At 44.9% G+C, this 25,645-nt stretch overlaps 1 protein-coding gene across 2 annotated transcripts in view; it reads left to right on the forward strand.

Moving 5' to 3' along the window:
- mtss1 (MTSS I-BAR domain containing 1) overlaps positions 1 to 25,395 on the forward strand; it is a 115,461-nt gene extending 90,066 nt beyond the window's left edge. The window contains exons 8-14 of one of the 2 annotated variants that reach the window (XM_014131670.2): positions 4,730 to 4,837; positions 5,077 to 5,174; positions 8,925 to 9,021; positions 13,553 to 13,678; positions 14,465 to 14,618; positions 20,911 to 20,937; positions 21,784 to 25,395. In XM_014131670.2, coding sequence (XP_013987145.1) covers positions 4,730 to 4,837; positions 5,077 to 5,174; positions 8,925 to 9,021; positions 13,553 to 13,678; positions 14,465 to 14,618; positions 20,911 to 20,937; positions 21,784 to 22,883 — 1,710 coding nt within the window. In that variant the 3' untranslated portion in view covers positions 22,884 to 25,395. The remainder of the gene's footprint in view (positions 1 to 4,729; positions 4,838 to 5,076; positions 5,175 to 8,924; positions 9,022 to 13,552; positions 13,679 to 14,464; positions 14,619 to 20,910; positions 20,938 to 21,783) is intronic. The other variant, XM_014131671.2, reaches the window with a different exon arrangement.
- Positions 25,396 to 25,645: the final 250 nt, after the last annotated feature.

Below are 25,645 nucleotides of genomic sequence, written 5' to 3' on the forward strand. Positions count from 1 at the left end.
ATTGAAGGCAAGTCTAAGAAGCAGTAGATCTGTTCTGTAAACTCCATTTCTATGCTTCCAATTTAAGTTTAGATTTTGCATGTAAACTCAGCAAAAAAAGAAACCCTTTTTCAGGACCCTGTCTTTCAATGATAATTTGTAAAAAATACAAATAACTTCACAGTTCTTCATTATAAAGGGTTTTAACACTGTTTCCCATGCTTGTTCAATGAACTATAAACAATTAATGAACATGCACCTTTGGAATGGTCGTTAAGACACTAACAGCTTACAGAGGGTAGGCAATTAAGGTCACAGTTATGAAATCTTAGGACACTAAAGAGGCATTTCTACTGACTCTGAAAAATACTAAAAGAAATATGCCCAGGGTCCCTGCTCATCTGCGTGAATGTGCCTTAGGCATGCTACAAGGAGGCATGAGGACTGCAGATGTGGCCAGGGCAATAAATTGCAACGTCTGTACTGTGAGACGCCTAAAACAGAGCTCCAGGGAGACAGGACGGACAGCTGATCGTCCTCGCAGTGGCAGACCACGTGTAACACTTGCACAGGATCGGTACATCCGGACATCACACCTGCGGGACAGGTACAGGATGGCAACAACAACTGCCCGAGTTACACAAGGAATGCACAATCCCTCCATAAGTGCTCAGACTGTCCGCAACAGGCTGAGAGAGTCTGGACTGAGGGCTTGTAGGCCTGTTGTAAGGCAGGTCCTCACCAGACATCACCGGCAACATCGTTGCCTATGGGCACAAACCCACCATCGCTGGACCAGACAGGACTGGCAAGGTGCTCTTCACTGACGAGTGCGGTTTTGTCTCACCGGGGGTGGTGGTTGGTTTTGCATTTATCATCGAAGGAATGAGCATTACACCGAGGCCTGTACTCTGGAGCGGGATCGATTTGGAGGTGGAGGGTCCGTCATGGTCTGGGGTGGTGTGTCACAGCATCATCAGACTGAGCTTGTTGTCATTGCAGGCAATCGCAACGCTGTGCGTTAGAGGGAAGACATCCTCCTCCCTCATGTGGTATCCTTCCTGCAGGCTCATCCTGACATGACCCTCCAGCATGACAATGCCTCCACGCACAGAACGAGCAGTATGGCTGATTTCCTGCAAGACAGGAATGTCGGTGTTCTGCCATGGCCAGCGAAGAGCCCGGATCTCAATCCCATTGAGCACGTCTGGGACCTGTTGGATCGGAGGGTGAGGGCTAGGGCTATTCCCCCCCAGAAATGTCTGGGAACTTGCAGGTGCCTTGGTGGAAGCGGGGTAACATCTCACAGCAAGAACTGGCAAATCTGGTGCAGTCCATGAGGAGGCGGTACACTGAAGTACTTAATGCAGCTGGTGGCCACACCAGATACTGACTAACCTTTTGACACCAGTCTCAACATTAACAGTGAAGAGGTGACTCCAGGATGTTGACCTTCTAGGAAGTCCAGTGTGTGTGTTATTTTGCCCATCTTAATCGTTTATTTTTATTGGCCAGTCTGAGATATGGCTTTTTCTTTGCAACTCTGCCTAGAAGGCCAGCATCCCGGAGTCGCTTCTACACTGTTGACGTTGAGACTAGTGTTTTGCGGGTACAATTTAATGAAGCTGCCAGTTGAGGACTTGTGAGGCGTCTGTTTCTCAAACTAGACACTAATGTACTTGTCCTCTTGCTCAATTTGGCACTGGGGCCTCCCACTGATCTTTCTATTCTCTTTAGAGCCAGTTTGCGCTGTTCGGTGAAGGGAGTAGTACACAGCCTTGTACGAGATCTTCAGTCAAGTTTGGACACATCTCATTCAAGGGTTTTTATTTAGTTTTACAATTTTCTATATTGTTGAATAGTAGTGAAGACATCAAAACTAGGAAATAACACAAATGGAATCATGTAGTTAACAAGAATTTTAGTTAAATAATCATAGATTTTAGATTCTTCAAAGTAGCCACCCTTTGCCTTGATGACAGCTTTGCGCACACTTGTCATTCTCTCAACCATCTTCACCTGTAATGCTTTTCCAACAGTCTTGGAGGAGTTCCCACATATGCTGAGCACTGCTTTTACTTCACTCTGCGGTCCAACTCATCCCAAACCATCTCATTTGGGTTGAGGTCGGGTGATTGTGGAGGCCAGGTCATCTGATGCAGCGCTCCATCACTCACTTTCTTGGTCAAATAGCCCTGACACAACCTGGAGGTGTGTTGGGTCATTGTCCTGTTGAAAAATAAATGATAATCCCGCTAAGCGCAATCCAGATGGGGTGGCGTATCGCTGCAGAATGCTGTGGTAGCCATGCTGGTTAAGTGTGCCTGGAATTCTAAATAAATCACTGACTATCACCAGCATAGCATCCCCACACCATCACACCTTCTCCATGCTTCACGGTGGGAACCACACATGCAGAGATCATCTGTTCACCTACTCTGCGTCTCCCAAAGACACGGCGGTTGGAACCAGAAATCTCAAATTTGGACTTTCTTGGCCCAAGCAAGTCTCTTCTTATTATTGGTGTCCTTTTAGTAGTGGTTTCTTTGCAGCAATTCAACCATGAAGGCCTGATTCACGCAGTCTCCTCTGAACAGTTGATGTTGAGATGTGTCTTAATTGAATTTCTCAGGCTTGTAACTCTAACTTATCTTCTGCAGCAGAGGTAACTCTGGGTCTTCCTTTCCTGTGGCGGTCCTCATGAAATCTAGTTTCATCATAGCACTTGATGGTTTTTGCAACTGCACTTGAAATTTTACTGATTGACTGACCTTCATGTCTTGAAGTGATGATCAACTGTCATTTCTCTTTGCTTATTTGAACTGTTCTTGGTCTTTTACCAAATAGGGCTATCTTCAGTATGCCACCCCTACCTTGTCACAACACAACTGATTGGCCCAAACGCATTACGAAGGTTAAGAAATTCCACAAATTAACTTTTAATAACGCACATCTGTTAATTGAAATGCATTCCAGGTGACTACCTCATGAAGCTATTTGAGAGAATGCCAAGTGTGCAAAGTTGTCCTCCAGGCAAAGGGTGGCTACTTTGAAGAATCTCAAATATAAAATATATTTTGATTTGTTTAACACTTTTTTGGTTACTACATGATTCCATATGTGTTATTTCATAGTTTTGATGTTTTCACTATTATTCTACAATGTAGAAAAAGGTAAAAATGAATAACCCTTGAATGAGTAGGTGTGTCCAAACTTTTGATTTGGTTCTGTATGAGGCAATTTAGCAATTAGGATTCGTTATCTGTAATGGTTATGACAAATTAGGTAATGTTACGCACTGTTGGCATATACAGTGCATTCGGAAAGGATTCAGACCCCTTGACTTTTTCCACATTTTGTGACGTTAGAATTGATTTAGACATTTTTGCAAATGTATATTAAAAAAATAACTGATCACATTCACATACAGTTGAAGTCATAAGTTTATATACACCTAGGTTGGAGTCATAAACTCATTTTTCAACGGCTCCGCAAATTTCTTGTTAACAAACTATAGTTTTGTCAAGTCGGTTAGGACATCTACTTTGTGCATGACACAAGTAATTTTTCCAACAGTTGTTTACAGACATATCATTTCACTTATAATTCACTGTATCACAATTCCAGGGGGTCAGAAGTTTACATACACTAAGTTGACTGTGCCTTTAAACAGCTTGGGAAATTCCAGAAAATGTCATAGCTTTAGAAGCTTCTGATAGGCTAATTGACATCATTTGAGTCAATTGGAAGTGTACCTGTGGATGTATTTCAAGGCCTACCTTCAAACTCAGTGCCTCTTGTCTTGACATCATGGGAAAATCAAAAGAAATCCGCCCCAGAAACACCTCAGAAAAAAATTGTAGACCTCCATAAGTCTGGTTCATCCATGGGAGCAATTTACAAATGCCTGAAGGTACCACGTTCATCTGTACAAACAATATTACGCAAGTATAAACACCATGGGACCACGCAACCGTCATACCGCTCAGGAAGGAGACGTGTTCTGTCTCATAGAGATGAACGTACTTTGGTGCGAAAAGTGCAAATCAATCCCAGAACAACAGCAAAGGACCTTGTGAAGATGCTGGAGGAAACGGGTACAAAGTATCTATATCCACAGTAAAACGAGTCCTATATCGACATAACCTGAAAGGCCGCTCAGCACTGCTCCAAAACTGTCATAAAAACTCCAGACTACGGTTTGCAGTACGGTGGCCATCATAAAGCCCCCTTAATCCTATAGAAAATGTGTGGGCAGAACTGAATAAGCATCTGTGAGCAAGGAGGACTACAAACCTGACTGAATTACACCAGCTCTGTCAGGAGGAATGGACCAAAATTCACCCAACTTATTGTGGGAAGCTTGTGGAAGGCTACCTGAAACGTTTGACCCAAGTTAAACATTTTAAAGGCAATGCTACCAAATACTAATTGAGTTGTGAAAAGCTGAGTTTAAATGTATTTGGCTAAGGTGTATGTAAACTTCCGACTTCAACTGTAAATGCCCATGATTTTGGAATGAGATGTTCGACGATTAGGTGTCCACATACTCTTGGTCATGAATTGTATTTCCATCCCCTAAGGGTTGAGGAAATTGGGTAACTGACGTGGAATATATGGTTAGGGGTGATTTCTACTTGTTGGTTGTGTGTCTGAACTGATTTGGGATCTGTGGATAGGGGTGACTGGTTTTTGGTGATTGGTTGTGTGTCTGTGATCTGATCTGGGTTCTGTGGTTGTTTGTGTGCAGGATCATGAGATTAGCATGCTCGGAGAGGTGACCCACCTGCAGACCATCCTGGAAGACCTGAGCACCCTGACGGCCGAGCCCAGCAAACTACCCCCGGCCAGTGAACAGGTTCGATGGATGATTCTTACACAGCCAAACACTTGACACAGACATCTACATGTTCACCAAAAAAGACATGGACACACACACACACACACACACTTGTTCGTGCCACACACACACACTGACATCAATATACCTTTACAAATGCACTTAACCACGTACTCGCACACTGTGTTAGAAACTCCCACTTATCCATATTCTCGTTCTCCCACATTGAAACTCTTTTTCTCCCTACTTCTGAACAGGTGATCCTGGATCTGAAGGGATCAGACTACAGCTACAGTTACCAGACGCCCCCTGCCTCCCCCAGCAACACACTGTCCCGCAAGAGCAGCATCAGCGGGTAGCTAAACCCAAACACATGCATGCATAAACATGCGCACACACACACACACACTCTACACTAAGTACTCAGGTAGACATATTGGCATACACACGCACACTGCTTCACACCAAATGTGCTGACTTTGACATTGCATGGGGGCCATCTTGACATTTTAGAGAGCTCACCAAAGAGGCAAAGAGGGAGGAGGGGTTGAAGGGTGAAGTGTGCAGGTAGGAAAACTGTATCAAATGGATAGTAGTAGCAGCAGCTAAGTGAAGTTCAGTGTGTCTGTGCTATCGCACAGACTGGAGCCAGCTAAGGAAGTGTGCTCCTGTAACAGGGTTCAATGGGGTGCCATTTGGGATGCAGCCTTGAGGGATGGAGGGAGGGGTGATGAAGAGAGCAGATGACTGAGTAAAGTTCAGTGTTGACAAGTGAAGTTGAGCCAAGGGAACTGAAGAAAAACATTCATGGTGTCCTGTCTCTTTACCATCCTGGCACACACACACACACACACAGAGAGCATGTACAGGCATGCACAGAACACATGCAATCTCGCAAAGACACGCACGTACACATACACACACGTTTCTGGCTGCATGTGTGAGGGGAATGTGTGTGACGGGAATAAGCGTCAGTATCCCATTGCCTATGTGTGTTTGGTGTGTGTGTGTGTTGAGTCTACTGGTCGTCCAGGCCACAGCCAAAACACACGCCGCCCCAGGTGGTGATTGGGGTAGAGGGATGACGTCCTCCATCATACACACATGCTAGAAGGATTAGCAGACCAGTGGGTAAATGACTAGGCCTAGATCTCAATTCTTCATAAGGTGCGCTCAAATTAAATGAGCCAAGGCAGATCAAATCCCCCAAGTGCACCATAGCCGAACCCCCCTCTAAAGCGCAAAACTGTCTATCAGTATATTTGAATGTGTTGATATGTATTCTATTGTAATTGATGTAGCTTATGACATTCATTATGTTATTTGCTTGGCCGAAAGTGACAAGACTTCTATAATGTACAGTAAACATCAAACGACGGTTTAAACATTTGCCACAGAGCAACAGTAGCGAGCAAGCCGTATGGTATAGTCATTTAGAACGGTCATTTGCAGTACAGTGTGTTCTCTGGACCAAGCTCAATTTCCACTTAAGCACCTACTACTGCGGTCAAAACCTGTGGTGTGTTGATGTAGCAGAGCATTTATGCATTCAAACCATGAGAGGACAGGCTTTCTATTTTAACGATTAGCATGGACACCAACATCCATGAGTGCATTCACACATTTAGTGTCCCAAGTGGCACCCTATTACCTACATAGTGCACTACTTTTGACCAATGGACAAAATTAGTACACTATATAGGGCTGGTCTCTCCAAACCTGTTCATGGAAAGCTACTGTCCTGTCAGATTTCGATCCAACCTCAAATCTAACTAACCTGATTCAGCTAATCAACCAGCTAATTATTAGAATCGGGTGTGCTAGATAAGGGATGGAACCTAAACCTTACTATAGTACTTGTTCAAGATAGTTGTAGTGGATTGGTGCACACCCCCAGTTGAGTTGGCTAAGTGACTTAAGTCTGCTGTGATTTTCTTTGTGGATTTTTTTGTTCTAGGCTATGTTATGTCTGACCGTGAATAGGGCAGGACATAGTGCACCAAAACAGATTCAAATGATCAGAAGTTTACCTCTCACTCACTGTCGTTTGGCTCTGGCTCAGTTTCAGAAGAAATGGCGGCAGTTTTTCATGCCTGGTTGTCTCTCCCTCTCTTTTTTTATTTTTTATTTTGCTCTTTTGTTTCCTGCTCTTTTTCATTCATTGTGCTCTCTCCCTCACCCACACTTTTTCCTCCTCGCTCTCTCTCTGTCGGTCTCTCTCGCTCTCGCTCTCTCTCTGTCGCTCTCGCTCTCTGTCGCTCTCGCTCTGTCGCTCTCGCTCTCTGTCGCTCTCGCTCTCTGTCGCTCTCGCTCTCTGTCGCTCTCGCTCTCTGTCGCTCTCGCTCTCTCTCGCTCTCTCTCTCTGTCGCTCTCTCTCTCTCTTGTCGCTCTCGCTCTCTGTCGCTCTCGCTCTCTCTCTGTCGCTCTCGCTCTCTCTCTGTCGCTCTCGCTCTCTCTCTGTCGCTCTCGCTCTCTCTCTGTCGCTCTCGCTCTCTCTCTGTCGCCTCGCTCTCTCTGTCGCTCTCGCTCTGTCGCTCTCGCTCTCGCTCTGTCGCTCTCGCTCTCTCTCTGTCGCTCTCGCGCTCTCTCTGTCGCTCTCGCGCTCTCTCTGTCGCGCTCTCTCTGTCGCTCTCTCTCTGTCGCTCTCTCTCTGTCGCTCTCTCTCTGTCGCTCTCTCTCTGTCGCTCTCTCTCTGTCGCTCTCTCTCTGTCTCTCTCTCTGTCTCTCGCTCTCTCTCTGTCTCTCGCTCTCTCTCTGTCTCTCGCTCTCTCTCTGTGTCTCTCGCTCTCTCTCTGTGTCTCTCGCTCTCTCTCTGTCTCTCGCTCTCTCTCTGTGTCTCTCGCTCTCTCTCTGTCTCTCGCTCTCTCTCTGTCTCTCGCTCTCTGTCTCTCGCTCTCTCGCTCTCTCTCTCTGTCGCTCTCTCGCTCTCTCTCTCTGTCGCTCTCTCGCTCTCTCTCTCTGTCGCTCTCTCGCTCTCTCTCTGTCGCTCTCTCGCTTTCTCTGTCGCTTTCTCGCTTTCTCTCTGTCGCCTCTCGCTTCTCTCTCTGTCGCCTTCGCTCTCTCGCTTTCTCGCTTTCTCTCTGTCGCCTTCTCGCCTTCTGTCGCCTCTCGCTTCTCTCTCTGTCGCCTCTCGCTTTCTCTCTCTGTCGCTCTCTCGCTTCTCTCTCTGTCGCCTCTCTCTCTGTCGCTCTCGCCGCTTTCTCTGTCGCCTCGCCTTCTCTGTCGCTCTCGCCGCTTTCTCTGTCGCCTCGCCGCTTTCTCTCTGTCGCTCTCGCCGCTTTCTCTCTGTCGCCTCGCCGCTTTCTCTGTCGCCTCGCCGCTTTCTCTGTCGCCTCGCTTCTCTCTGTCGCTCTCGCTTCTCTCTGTCGCTCTCGCTTTCTCTCTGTCGCCTCGCTTCTCTCTGTCGCCTCGCGCTCTCTCTGTCGCTTCTCTGTCGCTCTCTCTGTCGCTCTCTCTGTCGCTCTCTCTGTCGCTCTCTCTCTCTCGCTCTCTCTCTGTCTCTCGCTCTCTGTCGCTCTCTCTCTGTCTCTCGCTCTCTCTCTCTCTCTGTCGCTCTCGCTCTCTCTCTGTCGCTCTCGCTCTCTCTCTCTGTCGCTCTCGCTCTCTCTCTCTCTCTGTCGCTCTCTCTCTCTCTCTGTCGCTCTCTCTCTCTCTCTGTCGCTCTCTCTCTCTCTCTGTCGCTCTCGCGCTCTCTCTCTGTCGCTCTCGCTCTCTCTCGCTCTCGCTCTCGCTCTCTCTCTCTGTCGCCTCGCCTTCTCTCTCTCGCTTTCGCTCTCTCGCCTCTCTCTCTCTGTCGCTCTCTCTCTCTGTCGCTCTCGCTCTGTCGCTCTCGCTCTCTCTCTCTGTCGCTCTCTCTCTCTGTCGCTCTCTCTCTCTGTCGCTCTCTCTCTCTGTCGCTCTCGCTCTCTGTCGCTCTCGCTCTCTGTCGCTCTCTGTCGCTCTCGCTCTGTCGCTCTCTCTCGCTCTCTCTCGCTTTCTCTCGCTCTCTGTCGCTCTCTCTCGCTCTCTCTCTCTCTCTCTCTCTGTCGCTCTCTCTCTCTGTCGCTCTCTCTGTCTCTCTCTCTCTCTCTGTCTCTCTCTCTCTCTCTGTCTCTCTCTCTCTCAGTAACTACAACTCTGTGAGGCACGTCCCCTCTCTGGACTCCATCACCTCCTCTTTGGATGGCGTTCACCTCCGCCCGCCCTCCATGGAATCAGCACAGGTAACCCACACAGCTGTCTGGGTCTCAATGCAGAAGCGTGACAGACCCAATATTATTTTAGCTGCTGAATTTTTCCAAATGCATCGATCATTGTCCCATTGCTGCACTTTTGCCCAGTGGGCTCAATTGGAAGTAATTTGAAAAATGATGGCAGAGCCTGATGTGGGCGCTGGAAGATGGGAGCATGTGGGTCTGGGCAGGTGTGTTGATGTTTGTGTGATGTTGTCGTTTTGTATGTGTATGTTTTGTGTTGTTTAAAAATATGTTACAATTTGTTCAGTCGACTGCATCATAGGTTCAGTCTATTGCCCTTTCCTAACTTCACTACTGTTGTATATAAACTTTAAACTTATTTGAAAACCCCAGTGAACAGTTTAAAAGAAAGACCTTGCTCTGTCTGGCCCCCTTCCTCTACCTGAGTTACTCATGTTAGACAGTACTCTCTACAACTCCGTTACTTCATACACATCAATCATTCTCTCTATCCCTTCCCGTCCCCCTTCCGTGGGTAGTGCCGCTCACCCAGGCCTGCTTTGAGGGCTGGGAGGGCACCGCACACTCTCTCAGCGAGGGCAACTTGCCCACCACCTCCATCCACTCTGGTGCCCACTGCACCCATGCCTGTTCTGCCAGCCACGCCAGCCACGGACACCACCGTGGGAAAACTCAAGCCTTAATGGCCCCCTGTAATACCCCCCATGGCGTAAACCCCCCAAGTATGGCCCCCACATAACCGTGTAGTCTTTACCTTGTGTGTTTTGTCGTTTGGTGCATGTATGTGTATGTTTTAACACTAGAAAGACCTGACCTCGTTGGACCCCTTCGTGCCAGTGATTCGTCTTATGGACGTCAATGTTCTAACAGTCTAAGTTGATTTAATATATGCTATTGGAACAATTATAATTTTTCAGTTCTTATGTAACATTAGGATACACATTTTTGGGGATAACATTTTCATTAGTTTGTTACTGTAGGCTATATGTCAAAATGAAAAACCACTAAAGACACAGAATTTCAAGTGTAAAATAAATGTTTGTGGAGTGTAATGAAACAAAAGGCATGTACGTTGGAACACAATAACCGCTTTTTTTTATAACGAGAAAACAAATAAAAATACCCAAACCACCAAGACGTGCGGTCAAATTAAGAAAATATTAGTAGGGTTAACATCAGTATAAGTGGCAAGTGTGCTTGTGAAAATCAGCGCAAAAGCAAAATGGCATTAGAATTGTGTCGATGACAGCAGTCAACTATTGTCAGTTATTGGATACATTATTTGTCGTCTTGCTCGTGCTTACAGTATGTTGTCCGTCTTCACGCAATGGTATCAGTTGAATCTCATTTAGTTTTATCCCTTGTCCTAACAGTTGACACACAATTTTGTCAATTTCACTTGCTTTTACCACTTCCCACAAACAAGTTGCTTGCAGCTGAAACGGGTATTGGGGGTTCTGTTCCAAGTGCATCTGCCCACCTGGCAGTTTCTCCTCGGCGGGAATTTCTGCTGCCTTGGACATCATATATCTCTAACGTACGAAGCCTGTGTGCCAGACTCATGATGACGTCTCTCCTGCTCATGGTGTTGTTCATGCACTGCTTGAACAACATATGTGCGTTGATAAAGCCAAGTTAATCATGTTAATCTATTCTACGCCGAACTATGGAGTAGAATAGAGTAGAAAAGGTTTATTTTCCCAATGGTGACATTTCTCTCCTCACCGACGTAAGGTTCCACAAGCATCATGCCCGATATGAATACTTTCCCAAATATGGAAAGCTGTACAGCATTTACTTGGTGTCAACGTCAGCGGCTAACCAAAACTTGGACTGATATAGTGTACTGTTTTGAGATTACAATTATAATCGATTAATACAATAGAATAGCCATGCATTATTCGCTTCCCCTCGCTCATCAACTCACCCATTCTCCCCCATCATACTAATCTTCATTTATTTAATCTATTGTTATATGTGTGAAATTAGTTTCGGTATAGTTTTAGGTTCGGTGTCGAGGCAATAATCTGGGTGATTATCAACTGGGCGTGGCACCTTCAACTGTCTGGAGGAGGGGAGCAGGGCCTACTGTCGGAGGGACAGCAGGGGGAAAACCATTCAGAAAATGACATGCCATCCTAAAACTGTTTGTAACACCAGTTCTGTTTGTGATATTGAGATTCTAACAATGACAGTGTGTTATATAGATTTATTAAGGAAAATGGCAGTAATTACATTGTTTATTAGTTTTGAGTCATTATGACGCTCTCTTCCTTTCTAGTGTTAAGCACCCTATGTCGCTGTAATGGTGGGGTGTATGTGTGTGTGTGCGAGACGTCTGTTTTTGTTGTGTAAAATGAATGCATCCGGTGTCTAAGTGTGTAGTTATGTATATGTGTGCGAGGGAGAAAAACAGGTTTCGCTAATTTACTATCAGCCCATAACTTCACCTGCTTCCCATTGGAAATGTAACATTTGCAACTTGAAGTAATATATAACCCAACTAGCCTCGTCCGATGGCCCAAAAACTCCTAAAAGCCATTGCTCTCTAACACTTTAACCCGTATAAGAGCTGTGCTAATTATAGTAATTATATATAGCTTTTTTTGTAATATAGAGTTCTAATATGTAATTCTGTTACTGTGCCTCTCTAACTCCCTCCAGTCCTTATCGGCTCACTGCCCTTCACAGTGCCCATCCTTGTGTCAACATCCCGTTCTTCAGTGTTTGTTTCATCTGCCCTGCCCAGCCTTACCCAGATACATTAACCTCTGATGCATATTGTCATGTGGACTTTTGTTTCTCGGTCACATCAAACAGGCCACTGCTTGTTTTGTTTTTGCATGAGCTGTAGGCATACAGTGCATTCGGAAAGTATTCAGACCCCTTTCCTTTTTCCACATTTTATTTTACAGCCTTATTCTAAAATGGATTAAATTAATACACATCTTCATCAATCTACACACAATACCCCATAATGACAAAGCGAAAATAGGTTTTTAGAATGTTTTGCAACTTTATAAAAAACAAAAAAACTGATACCTTATTTACGTAAGTGTTCAGACCTTTGCTATGAGACTCAAAATTGAGCTTAGGTACATCCTGTTTCCATTGATTATCCTTGATCTTTCTACAACTTGATTGGACATGATTTGGAAAGGCACACACCTGTCTATATAAGGTCCCACAGTTGACAGTGCATGTCCGAGCAAAAACCAAGCCATGAGGTCAAAGGAATTGTCCGTAGAGCGCCGAGACAGGATTGTCAATGCACAGATCTGGGGAAGGGTACTAAAAAAAATGCAGCACTGAAGGTCCCCAAGAACACAGTGGCCTCATCTTTCTTAAATGGAAGAAGTTTGGAACCACCAAGACTCTTCCTAGAGCTGGCTGCCCGGCAAAACTGAGCAATCGGGGGAGAAGGGCTTTGGTCAGTGAGGTGACCAAGAACCCAATGGTCACTCTGACAGAGCTCCAGAGTTCCTCTCACCTTTACATAAGGCACCTTATGTAAATGTGATGGGAGAACCTTCCAGAAGGACAACCATCTCTGCAGTACTCCACCAATCAGGCCTTTATGGTAGTACCCAGGTGGAAGCCACTCCTTAGTAAAAGGCACATGACAGCCCGCTTCACAGCCCGACTAAACAAGATTCTCTGGTCTGATGAAACCAAGATTTAACTCTTTGGCCTGAATGTCAAGTGTCACATCTGGAGGAAACCTGTCACCATCTCTACAGTGAAGCATGGTGGTGGCAGCATCAGGATCGAGGGAAAGATGAACTGAGCAAAGTACAGAGATCCTTGATGAAAAGAGAGTGATCAGGACCTCAGACTGGGGAGAAGGTTCACCTTCCAACAGGACAACGACCCTAAGCACACAGCCACGACAATGCAGGAGTGGCTTCGGGATAAGTCTCTCAATGTCCTTGTGTGGCTCAGCCAGAGCCCGGACTTGAACCAGATCGAACATCTCTGGAGAGACCTGAAAGTAGATGTACAGTTACGCTCCCCATCCCACCTGACAGAGCTTGAGAGGATCTGCAGAAAAGAATGGGAGACACTCCGCAAATACAGGTGTGCAAAGCTTGTAGCTTCATACCTATTAAGACTTGAGGCTGTAATCACTGCCAAAGGTGCTTCAACAAAGTACTGAGTAAAGGGTCTGAGTACTTATGTAAATGTGATATTAAAGTTAATTTCTAAAAAACAGTTTTTGCTTTGTCATTAAGGGGTGTTGTGTGTAGATTGAGGGGGAAAAAACAATTTAATCAGTTTTAGAATAAGGCTGTAAGGTAACGAAATGTGGAAAAAGTCCAGGTCTGAATACTTCCCGAATGCACTGTATATATTATAATGGAATGTGATTAGAATTTGACGTTATCTAGTTATCCATCTGTAATTATAGAATGTCTGTATTTAATGGTGTAACTGTTTATAGAGTATAGAATATATCATATCTTTGTATAAAATGTCTCTGTATCTATTGGTACATTGAGTTGGCAGTGGCACAATGTGATGTTGGTGTTCGTTTCAGGAGGTGTGCGGTTCGTGGTCGGGACATACCGGGTCGGGCACAGAGAACGGCACGGCCATGCCGCCTCCTCACAACTCCTACACACAGCACGGCGAGAGGGCCCGCGCCATGTCCACATCCGGAAAGGTAGCAGACACACACAGAGACTTGCACGCACACACACACACGCAGACTTGCGTGCGCACACACACACCCACACAGAGACTTACACACACACAAGCTGAGACACACATACAGACACACACACTCGCACCTCCATAGAATGCTTATCAGTTTGTACTTTGATATGTTGTCAATGATTAAAGCAAATAAGCACCGGTGCAGTGCGTTCCTCTGTGTATCATTGACAAACCAACCAGACGTTTGGTAATCCATTTATACTTAATTGATTGTAGAATAACTTAAGACGTATTTCCACAAGGAAGTGATGGCAACACCTTGCATTACCTAGGCATTATTCCAGGGTATATAATAGCTGTAACTAATTGTCGTCTAACAAGCATGTAAGTGTAGTCAGTAACAGTTATTACCGTTGTTAATTTTGTTTTTCAAAAAACAGATGAGAGCCAGGGCTGCCCAACCCTCTTCCTGGAGATCTACTGTCCTGTAGGTTTTCAGTCCTACCCAAATTTAGCGCATCTGATTCAGCTAGTTAAGGTCTTGTTGAGCAGCTAATTAGTAGAATCAGGTGTGTTAAATTACTGAAAACCCACAGAATGGTAGATCTCCAGGAAGAGGGTTGGGCAGCCCCATGCATGTACCAGTATTTACTAGGGTGTAGTTCTTAGTGTTCAGCTGACGGTGGCAGCAGAGGCCAAGAGGTTGAGGAGGGATTCTCTTCTATTGTACACATTCCCTTTTTTTTCTTCTAAACAATGATCTCCCTCCCTCTATCCTTTCTCCCTCTCATAGCCCCAGAGTGCCCGGGAGCAGCTGGCCCTGGCCCTCGGCGGAGGGCTCAACTCGGAGGCCCCCCGCACCAGCCACGACTCCCTCCACTGCTCCAGCGGCTACAGCACGCAGACCACCACGCCCTCCTGCTCCGAGGACACCATCCCCTCCCACGGTTAGTAGTGACCACCGCTCACCATCACCACCAAACCCCTGCCACACACCACTCCTTGGGATACGTCCCAAATGGCACCCTATGGTCTACCTAGTGCGCTACTTTTGACAAGAACCTACTATCCCCCTGTGGTCACACGGGGATAGTAGGTTCTCTGTCTGCATGTCCCTCTGTCTGCTTGTCTGCCTTTATGTACAGTACCAGTCAAGTTTGTACACACCTACTCATTCAAGGATTTTTCTTTATTTTTACTATTTTCTACATTGTAGAATAATATTTAAGACATTAAAACTATTAAATAACACATGGAATCATGTAGTAACCAAAAAGGTGTTAAACAAATCTAAATATATTTTATTTGAGATTCTTCAAAGTAGCCACCCTTTGTCTTGATGACAGCTTTGCACACACTCACCTGGAATGAATTTCAATTAACAGGTGTACCTTATTTGTAGAATTTCTTTCCTTAATGCATTTGAGCCAGTCAGTTGTGTTGTGACAAGGTAGGGGTGGTATACAGAAGATAGCCGTATTTGGCAAGAAAAGCTCAAGTAAGCAAAGAGAAACGACAGTCCATCATTACTTTAAGACATGGAGGTCAGTCAATACGGGACATTTCAAAAACTTGGAAAGTTTCTTCATGCGCAGTCGCAAAGACCATCAAGCGCTATGATGAAACTGGCTCTCATGAGGACCGCCACAGGAAAGGAAGACCCAGAGTTACCTCTGCTGCAGAGGTTTAGAGTTAACTGCACCTCAGAAATTGGAGCCCAAATAAATGCTTCACAGTTCAATTAACAGACACATCTCAACATCAACTGTTCAGAGGGGACTGCGTGAATCAAGCCTTCATGGTCGAATTACTGCAAAGAAACCACTACTAAAGGACACCAATATGAAGAAGAGACTTGCTTGGGCCAAGAAACACGAGCAATGGACATTAGACCGGTGGAAATCTGTCCTTTGGTCTGATTAACCAAATTTGACATTTTTGGTTCAAACTGCTGTGTCTTTGTGAGACGCAGAGTAGGTGAACAGATCTCCGCATGTGTGATTCCCACCGTGAAGAATGGAGGAGGTGGTGTGATGTTGTGGGGGTGCTTTGCTGGTGACACTGGCTGTGTTCGAATACCCATACTAACAGGATAAAGTTAATATGCCAAAAGTTCCTGGATGTCGTACTACATTCACCAAAATACGAAGTATACACGCAGTGGATTCTATTTCCGTACTTTTAGGGCCCATAATGCAATTCTTCGGGAAATGGGCGTGGCTTCACAAGATTTGCAGATTTGCAGAAAATATGCAGCCGAAGTCCAGAGCGGATACAAATTACTTGCTTTAACTAAATATGACACATGTTAAGAACATGTTGAGCATTGTAATAAAGTAATGACTTTTCAAATGATTTACGCTACACGTAATGTTGGCTGACAATGTGTTGGCTACGCTATCCTTATGAACCGCGTAGAATATCATTACAACATAGGTACTAGCGGTATGTTAGCTAGCTACCTCGTTAGTTGGCTACTAATACATTGAACTTGCCAGTATATTAACTATACGCTATCTAACTACCCAACATTTATTGACTTGATTATTCACGTCATTCATAGCTAAGTGGTATAGTTGTTGTGCGTTCTCAATGGACATAAATGCGCTCTGGCTATATACTCCGATTTCAGAGCATTCTCGTCTGAGTGTGCCAGAGCGCAGAATAACTGAGGAATTTACGAACGCTCAACACCTGTTTTTAATTTGGCCGGTGTCATGAAAACAGCCTAATCAGCTCTGCTATGGCGAGTAAAATGGTCAGTGAGGTGTTTTCTCATTTGTGTCGAAGTAGCTAGCCAGTTAGCTTGTGTGCTTGACTGCATTTCCGTTGTGATGGTCAGAACGTCCGTTGTGATGGTCAGAATGCTCGGATCAAACCTACACCTCGGCCAGTTTGCGCTCTGAAAGCTCCGAGAGGGGATTGTCCATTTACAAAGGGACAATCTGACAACGCTCAATTTAAGAACGCTCAGAGCGCACTCTGGCACTCCAGATTGAATTTACGGACACAAAAATGTTTAGCTAGTAATTTGTTGTGCTTATAATCAACTTCCGATAGACAGGCATAGTGCTAGTATGCTCAACTGAAAGGACACCGTTCGTTTACAGTATACTAAAATGAACTAATAGTATGTAGTGTATATACTCATTACGTATGTAGTATACAGTATGTTAGTATGGGTATTCGAACACAGCTACTGTCTGTGATTCATTTAGAATCCAAGGCACACTTAACCAGCATGGCCACCACAGAATTCTGCAGTGATACGCCATCCTACCTGGTTTGTGCTTAGTCCCACTATCATTTGTTTTTCTACAGGACAGTTACCAAAACACACCTCCAGGCTGTGTAAGTGCAATTTTACCAAGAAGGAGAGTGATGGAGTGCTGCATCAGATGACCTGGCCTACACAATCACCCGATCTCAACCCAATTGAGATGGTTTGGGATGAGATGGACAGCAGAGTGATGGAAAAGCAGTCAGCACGTGCTCAGCATATGTGGGAACTTGTTCAAGACTGCTGGAAAAGCATTCCTCGTGAAGCTGGTTGAGGGAATTCCTCAAATAGATTTGGATTTTGATTTAACCTCTTGGGGCTAGGTGGGACGCTAGCGTGCCACCCGTGGTGCACTCCATCAACAGCAGGTGCATTTCAAGAGCGGCAAATTTGAATCCAAATAAATGTCAAAATTCCAATTTTTCAAAAATACAACTATTTTACACCATTTGAAAGATAAACATCTCCTTAATCTAACCACGTTTTACGATTTCAAAAAGGTTTTACGGCGAAAGCATACATTTAGAGTATGTTAGGACAGTACATTTACAAGAGTTGTGTGTAATGTTTTGTCAAGTCAAAGACAGGGTCACCAAAACCATAAAACCAGCTAAAATGATGCACTAACCTTTTACAATCTCCATCAGATGACACTCCTAGGACATTATGTTAGACAATGCATGCATTTTTAGTTCTATCAAGTTCATATTTATATCCAAAAACAGCGTTTTACTATGGCATTGATGTTGAGGAAATCGTTTCCCTCCAATAACCGGCAGTCAAGTCAGCGTCACAAATTAAATAATTAAAATTAGAAAACATTGGTAAAATATTATATTGTCATTTAAAGAATTATAGATTTACATCTCTTGAACTCAATCAACTTGCCAGATTTAAAAATAACCTTACTGGGAAATCACACTTTGCAATAATCTGAGCACTGCGCCCAGAAAAATACGCGTTGCGATACAGACTAGACGTCATGTTGGGGAGATCTAAAATCGAAAATACTATGTAAATAATCCATTACCTTTGATTCTCTTCATCAGATGTCACTTCCAGGTATCACAGGTCCATAACGAATGTAGTTTTGTTCAAAAAAGCTCATCATTTATGTCCAAAAATCTCCGTCTCGTTAGCACATGATGTAAGCCAGCCGGACTTCTCGTCATGAACGAGGGGAAAAAATATATTTCCGTTCGTTCAAACATGTCAAACGTTGTATAGCATAAATCATTAGGGCCTTTTTTAACCAGAACATGAATAATATTCAAGGTGGACGAATGCATACTCTTTTATAACGTATTGGAACGAGGGTACCCAACATGAACTCGCATCGCCAGGTGTCTAATGGGACATCATCGTTCCATGGCTCTTGTTCGGTCAGATCTCCCTCCAGAAGACTCAAAACACTTTGTAAAGGCTGGTGACATCTAGTGGAAGCAATAGGAAGTGCCAAAATATTCCTAAGCCCCTGTGTTTTTCAATGGGATAGGTTTAAAGTCAATACAACACATCAGGTATCCACTTCCTGTCAGAAAATGTCTCAGGGTTTTGCCTGCCAAATGAGTTCTGTTATACTCACAGACACCATTCAAACAGTTTTAGAAACTTTAGAGTGTTTTCTATCCATATATAATAAGTATATGCATATTCTAGTTACTGGGTAGGATTAGTAACCAGATTAAATCGGGTACATTTTTTTTATCCAGACGTGCAAATGCTGCCCCCTAGACCCAACAGGTTAACACTTTTTGGGTTACTACATGATTCCATATGTGTAATTTCATAGTTTTGATGTCTTTATTCTACAATGTAGAAAATAATACAAATAAAAACCCTTGAATGATTAGGTGTGTCCAAACTTTTCACTGGTACTGTGTCTGTCCCTCTCTGGCTCAGCCAGCTCTGTTTTTCAGTCGGATTCTGTCTGGGATCTTATAATGTATTCTTGTCTTATTGTTTGTCTGTCTGTGTACAGGTCATGATTGAAGTATTGTCTCTATTTGTACTCTTCGGTCTGTTTGCCTACCTGCCTTATCTGTGTGTCTGTCTGCACATGTGTCTGTGATCGTTTTGCAGTCTGTCACATGCATCCGTCTGTCATTTCACAACCAAAACAGAATCGCGTCTTTACTTTTGTCCAATCCATGTGCCTGTTTCAACAGCATTATTACAGCATCAGCCTGTGCAAGTAACCTCTGGTAGTATTATGCACTTTTGTCTGCAGTGCTACCTAGTCATGGGAGTCGGCTAGACCTGCGCCAAAACTCTGGTATTTTTCATCCTGTAGCTTGGCCTCAGTATTATTTGTAAATAGTGAGCCAATGTGTTTTCACCCCTTTTATTTTCATGATTGATCAAATGAATTGTCTCATGCTCTCTCTCTGCAGCAGACAGTGTGCAATATGTTCGGAACATAACATTGCGGTATTGAATCGCAATAGATATAGAATTGTGAGAATCGTAATACATATTGTAACGGCACCTACAGTGCATTCGGAACGTATTCAGACCCCTTGGCTTTTAACTTTTTGTTATGTTACAGCCTTATTCTAAAATAGATTAAATAATTTATTTTGCTCAGCGATCAACACACACTACCACACAAAAACAGTTTTTTAGAAATGTTTTTACTCAGTACTTGTTGAAGCACCTTTGGTAGCGATTACAGCCTCAAGTCTTAATGGGTATGAAGCTACAAGCTTTGCACACCTGAATGTGGGCAGTTGCTCCCATTCTTCTCTGCAGATCCCCTCAAGCTCTGTCAGGTTGGATGGGGAGCGTCACTGCACAGCTATTTTCAGGTCAATCCAGAGATGTTAGATCGGGTTCAATTCCGGGCTCTGGCTGGGCCACACAAGGACATTGAGAGACTTGTCCCGAAGACACTCCTGCGTTGTCTTGGATGTGTGCTTAGTCCTGTTGGAAGGTGAACCTTCGCCCCAGTCTGAGGTCCTGAGCACGCTGGAGAAGGTTTTTATCAAGGATCTCTCTGTACTTTGCTCCGTTCATCTTTCCCTCGATCCTGACTTGTCTCCCAGTCCCTGCCGCTGAAAAACATCCCCACAGCATGATGCTGCCACCACCTTGCTTCACCGTATGGATGGTGCCAGGTTACCTCCAGACGTGACGCTTGGCATTTCATCAGACCGGAGTATCTTGTTTCTCATGGTCTGAGACTTTAACTGCCTTTTGGCTAACTCCAAGCGGGCTGTCATGTGCCTTCTACTGAGGAGTATAGAAGACCTTCAATGCTGCAGACATTTTTTAGTACTCTTCCCCAAATCTGTGCTTCGACACAATCCTGTCTCGGAGCTCTACGGACAATTCCTTCGACCTCATGGCTTGGTTTTTTTCTCTGACATGCACTGTAAACTGTTGGACCTTACATAGACAGGTGTGTGCCTTTCCAAATCATGTCCTGTCAATTTGTGAAAACATCTCAAGGATGGTGAATGGAAACAGGATGCACCTGAGCTCAATTTTGAGTCTCATAGCAAAGGGTCTGAATACTTGGTATTTTTTCTGTTTTTTTTATTTTTAATACATCTGCAAACAAATTGTATTTTTGTTGTCATTATGGGGTATTTTGTGGATTTATTTAATCAATTTTCAAATAACAGAATATGGAAAAAGTCAAGGGATCTGAATACTTTCCGATTGCTCTGGAAGTATCGTGATAATATTGTCTCATGCGGTATCATGTTTGTCGTATCAAAAGCCTGCATGCCGAGATGTAAAGCCATACGTAGCTTATCAGGGCCAATGCCTGCAACCCGAGAATATTATTTTACGCCAGTTTGATACCTCTCAAAGCATCATGGTGCTCGACTGTCACTTTGAAGCATCCCCCCCATTCAACATATCATGTTACTTTTGATAATAGAAAATGAGCTCACAATAAGTTGTTTTTCTTTTTGTATATAAGTTCAACGCAATTCTATATTCTTTTTCAGCTGTAAAGAAAGAGCTGCCTCTTTATGGTAGGTTTCTTGTCCATTACTGTTTAGATTTGTCCCTCTCTGTTCCTTACAAGTGAAATGACAAGATCATCCACAGTGATTTAGTGTGACATCTGTGCTGTGTGAGTTCTCATCACATCAAATGGCCTTTTGCTAGTGAAAGAAGAGCGTTAGCGTAGAACATTTGGTGTGTGACGTGTGAAAGAGAGACAAAACCTTTGCGTAAGAGGATGAGCGGAGTTCTTATGTGAGTGATTGGGCATATGCACATGTATGCGGTACTGCCCGGAAATTGTGTTAGTGTGTGTTTACCATCATTGTCTGGTAACAGGTCATCGCTCTGTGCTGACTCACCCTTTATCATATATACACCCCCCCCCCCCCCTAATTTCTTCCTCATCAGATAATACTTTTTTTCTTCCTTTTTTAACTTCCTGTCACAAACTGCCCAGTGATTCGGAGCCCTATGTCAGAAGGTGATCACTAGATAGAGAATAGTGTGCAATTTGGGATGCAGACATAATTCGGTTATAATGTTTGGGGCAAATCTGGACTCTTTTTGAGTTTGTGTTTCTCTAATACATTTTACACGTCTGACTCCACCGAATATGTCTAGTCTTCCATGCTGTCTCACGTACTTTAATGTAGAAGAGCTTTGTGCAACAACTTTCTTGGTTTATAACAGAATGCATCAGGTCAGATTTTCCACCCCAGTCCAAAGCGTCTGCTTTCTTTCCATGTTATTTTCCAGTTGTATTGTGTGTTCCTCCACTCTAAGTAACCACAGGCTTACTCTTGTTCCTCCTCCTCACCCCTCCTTTATCCATCTGTCCCTCATCCCTCTCTCCCTCTTTCTCCACCCACCAGACTACGACTACATCTGCCTGCACCGGGGCGAGGAGGAGCACCACGGCCCGCCTGACTTTGACAAGTCATCCACCATCCCACGCAACAGTGACCTCAGCCTGCAGTACCGCAAGATGTTCCAGAGCAAGCGACCCGCCTCCACAGTCAGCTTGTTGGCCGAGCCCGAGCTGCTGGGCCTGTGCCAATCGCACACTGCCACCATCCGCCGCAAGCCCTCCTCCAAGCCTGCCTACCGCCGCGGCACCATCAGCGGCGGCGTGCCTATCCCCATCTGCACCCCCCAGGTGCCCCTCAAAGCCCTGGGCGTAGAAGGAGGGGGAGGCAACTGCGGCAGAGGGGGGAACAGCGGGAGCAATGAGAACATGGGGCCACCAGAGGGCGGGATGGGCATGAGCTGGACGGTGGACCACGGGCTGGTCCACACCAAGCACAGCCTGTGCACGTCGACCCAGAGCCTGAGCGCCATGCCCTTGCACCGTTCTTTGTCCACATCACCGTACTACTCGCTGATCCCGGGCCAGGCGCCAGTTCCCATGGGTAGCTCGGAGCAGCTGTACCAGCTGAGCAAGCAGCAGCAGTACGCCCTGCACCAGCAGCAGCAAAAGCAGTACCAGCAGCAGCACCTGCAGTACAACCAGCAGCAGCAGTATCAACAGCAGCCCCAGACACATCAGGTGCAACCAACAGCCCAGACACAACAACAGCAGCAAACGTTTCAATTACAGCAACGTTTCCAGCAACAACAGCTACAGCAGCAACAACAACTGTACCAACAGCAGCTCCAGCAGCAGCAGCAACAGAAGCTCCAACATCAAAAGCAGCTTCAGCAACAGCAGCTCATACAACAACAGCAGCAACCGATTCAGCAGCAGTCTCATCTCCAACAGCAGCACAATACTTCTGGCACTGCCAACCAGCTGGTGGAGAGCGGGCACTGCCTGCCCCCCCAGCAGCCCCCTGCCGCCCAGGAGCAGGATGCGAAGGAACCCTCGGGGGCCGGAGGTCACATGGTCACTATGATCCGGGGAGTGAAACTGCGTCGGACCCTGACCAACGACCGCTCTGCCCCCTTCATCCCCCCGCCCAGCCATTTCAAATGAGTCCCTCCCTACCAGTGTAGGTTGTCATTGTTTTGTTTTATGGTTCTTGTTTTTCTTTTAGCTTTTCTTGCTTTTTGGAGGGGGTGTTGCCTTTTTGGACATTTCGTCTGGTGTAAAAGGCTTCCCTCTCTCTAATCAAATGTCCAGCAGCACTGTGTTTTAAAATGATTATTATAATCTTCCTCAGATGGACTCGTAAGGTGAATATGCCCTCTTTATCGCTCTGTAATTAAGATGTTTATACATACGAGGATGCGTGTTGGCTATATTAAAGCATTTGAGGTCATAGATCAGAGGTATTCAAACTCTTACACTACGATGTCCGGAACCTGCTGGTTTTCTGTTGTACCTGATAATGAATTCCACCCATGTGGTGTCCCTGGTCTAAATCAGTTCATTAGAGGGGAACAAATAAAAAAAGCAGTGGAACTGGATTCAAGGACACAGGACTAGACCTATATAGCTTTATCGTCTGTATCTCGTTCAAGGTGATCAAGTGAGCTCTAGCACTCTCATGTACTGTTAGGTCCACAGTGAAATGCTTTGAGCTGGCTTTTCTATTTATTCAGTTGACTTTTTTTTCTCTCAACACACACACACTTCACCTTCTGTGTGGCGGAGGCAATGGGCCCCTCGTGATGGAGGTTGACTGTTTAAGCCAATCAGAGGCTTGCACTGCAGGGCAGAGAGGGGTCACGGGTTCAACAAAGGTCTTTGTGGGGCTTTTGATAGCAGGGGTCATGACTTAATGTGTACCGTAAGATCGTTGGGCTGGAAAGTAAAGCCACCATTGTGTGGGATCAGGAGGACTGCAACTCAATATTAGGAAGGTGTCGTTGTTTTGTAAACTCAGTGTATCTTGAGACATTCTTCACATTGCAAAGCACATTGATTTAGTGATGTATGTGGTGTAGTTTCTGATGGCCTGGTTCCCCGTAAGTGTAGCATCTCTGATAGATATCCTCCCTAAATCAAGTCTACCTGAGGTTGGAGTTCTGGTTAATAAAAAAGAATAGCATTATTTTAGGGTAATCAGTCTCTTTTATGAGGAACATATGGTGCTATTGTGACATATCAATCCCAGCCTAGATGAACTCCCCTGACTCCTCTCCCCCCGATACATGATACACTCACTGGCCAAATTAAGATTTTAGGAAATATACATTTTTATAATGATATGAAAATTGATGTTGCTGACCAAGCAAGCTGTTGAAACTACTTACAGACCATAGAAGTCATGTGAGGAGACTCGCTGTTTGTGGAGTGACCACAGTTTTTCGTCCTCTGTGCTGTGGGTTAAAGTGTTTTTGGGCTGTTCCTAGAATGTGAGCCCCACCCAACTGTTAATCACAGCGTGGGGGAGGAGGTTGTGAAATAATTTGATTAAAGGCAAATAAGTGATGTGGCATTGCATTTAGAATTTGTTTGCCGTTGTGTTCTTCTTAACCAAACTACTTTAAATGTATGGGGGTTTGGGCCTTCTAGCCTTTACACATAGCTACTCTTCCCTTAAAAATCCTGAGTGAGGGGGAGGTATAATACAATACCAACGCCTCTGCTAAGTGCATATCCCTCTCCCCCAACATTAAAGGAGACTAGCACCCGGCTGGGTTATTCTTTCCTCGGTCTCACCCCCCCATCCCTCTTTTTTTTTCCTTTTTTTTTTTCAACCTCCCGGTTTGTGTAGGAGGCCCAATTACCTGACACCAGTCGCTGCCTCACTCCTGTCAATGGGTGCATGGAATGACCCCATTGGCCGGTTTAGCGATTGTGCGCCCTCCAATCTTGTCTCTGGCCTCTTCATGTTGCCGGGAGAAACGCCCGTTTCCCAGAGGAACTACAATGGCCTCTGTAGTAGAGGCCTTTGTGACAGGATTATACAACAACGTACCTCCTGACTCAAGCAGCTCTAAGCAATATCGGGCTGCATTTGATCCACAGCTTTAAGTTTAAGTTCTAGGCGGCGAATGGTAAAATTATCTATGAATGTAAAAATGTTATTTTGAATGATCCTTTTCAGGCCCAGCCAGCCTACACTTTCCCATCTCAAACACTGCTACAGTCCCACTCCCACCCCACCAATCAGCATAACTGAAGAGCCAAACCCTGTTCTGAAAAACCATGTTCCAGTTATTGACCTTGACCTTGGCCCATGGGTTCTGGTCAAAAGTAGTCCAGTATATAGGGAATAGGGTGCCATTTGGGACCCAGGCTCTCTAGTCTGTTACCAATGCCACTCACCGGCAGTATGTGAGAGACTGAGACTTTGTGTTTTGACAATACATTTACAAAATATCAAATGGACTCTAACCCTTTCCTGCCAATCTTGACCCCAAAGCTGCCCCATAGAGCTCCAACTGACCGACCCTCCTGTTGATCCAGTTCTGTAAATAGTTTCTCTCATTGTAAAAGTGTTCAATTGCTATGTGTCACAAATGCACCTGTGTAGTGAAGCTGAAGCCTTAAATGAAAAGGAATGTGGGTTATAAAATATAAATGCGTTCAAAAAGTTGCTCCTAGTCTTGTTTTTTGTCTCAAAGGTCGAACACACATTTTTGTGATGTAACCTGTTTTGTTTACATCTAGTCTAGTAACAAAGCTATGTGAGGACTTTCTTAATCTGTATTTGTTTGAAGGGCTACTTTGGGTTTTTGGCAATAAGGCCATTTATCTACGTCCCCAGAGTCAGATGAACTCGTGGATACCGTTTTTATGTCTGTGTACAGATACCCATAGACTTCCAGTCTCTAACTTCCTTCAAA

Source organism: Salmo salar, chromosome ssa12 (genome assembly GCF_905237065.1).
Source record: "Salmo salar chromosome ssa12, Ssal_v3.1, whole genome shotgun sequence".
NCBI classification, from domain to species: Eukaryota; Metazoa; Chordata; class Actinopteri; order Salmoniformes; family Salmonidae; genus Salmo; species Salmo salar.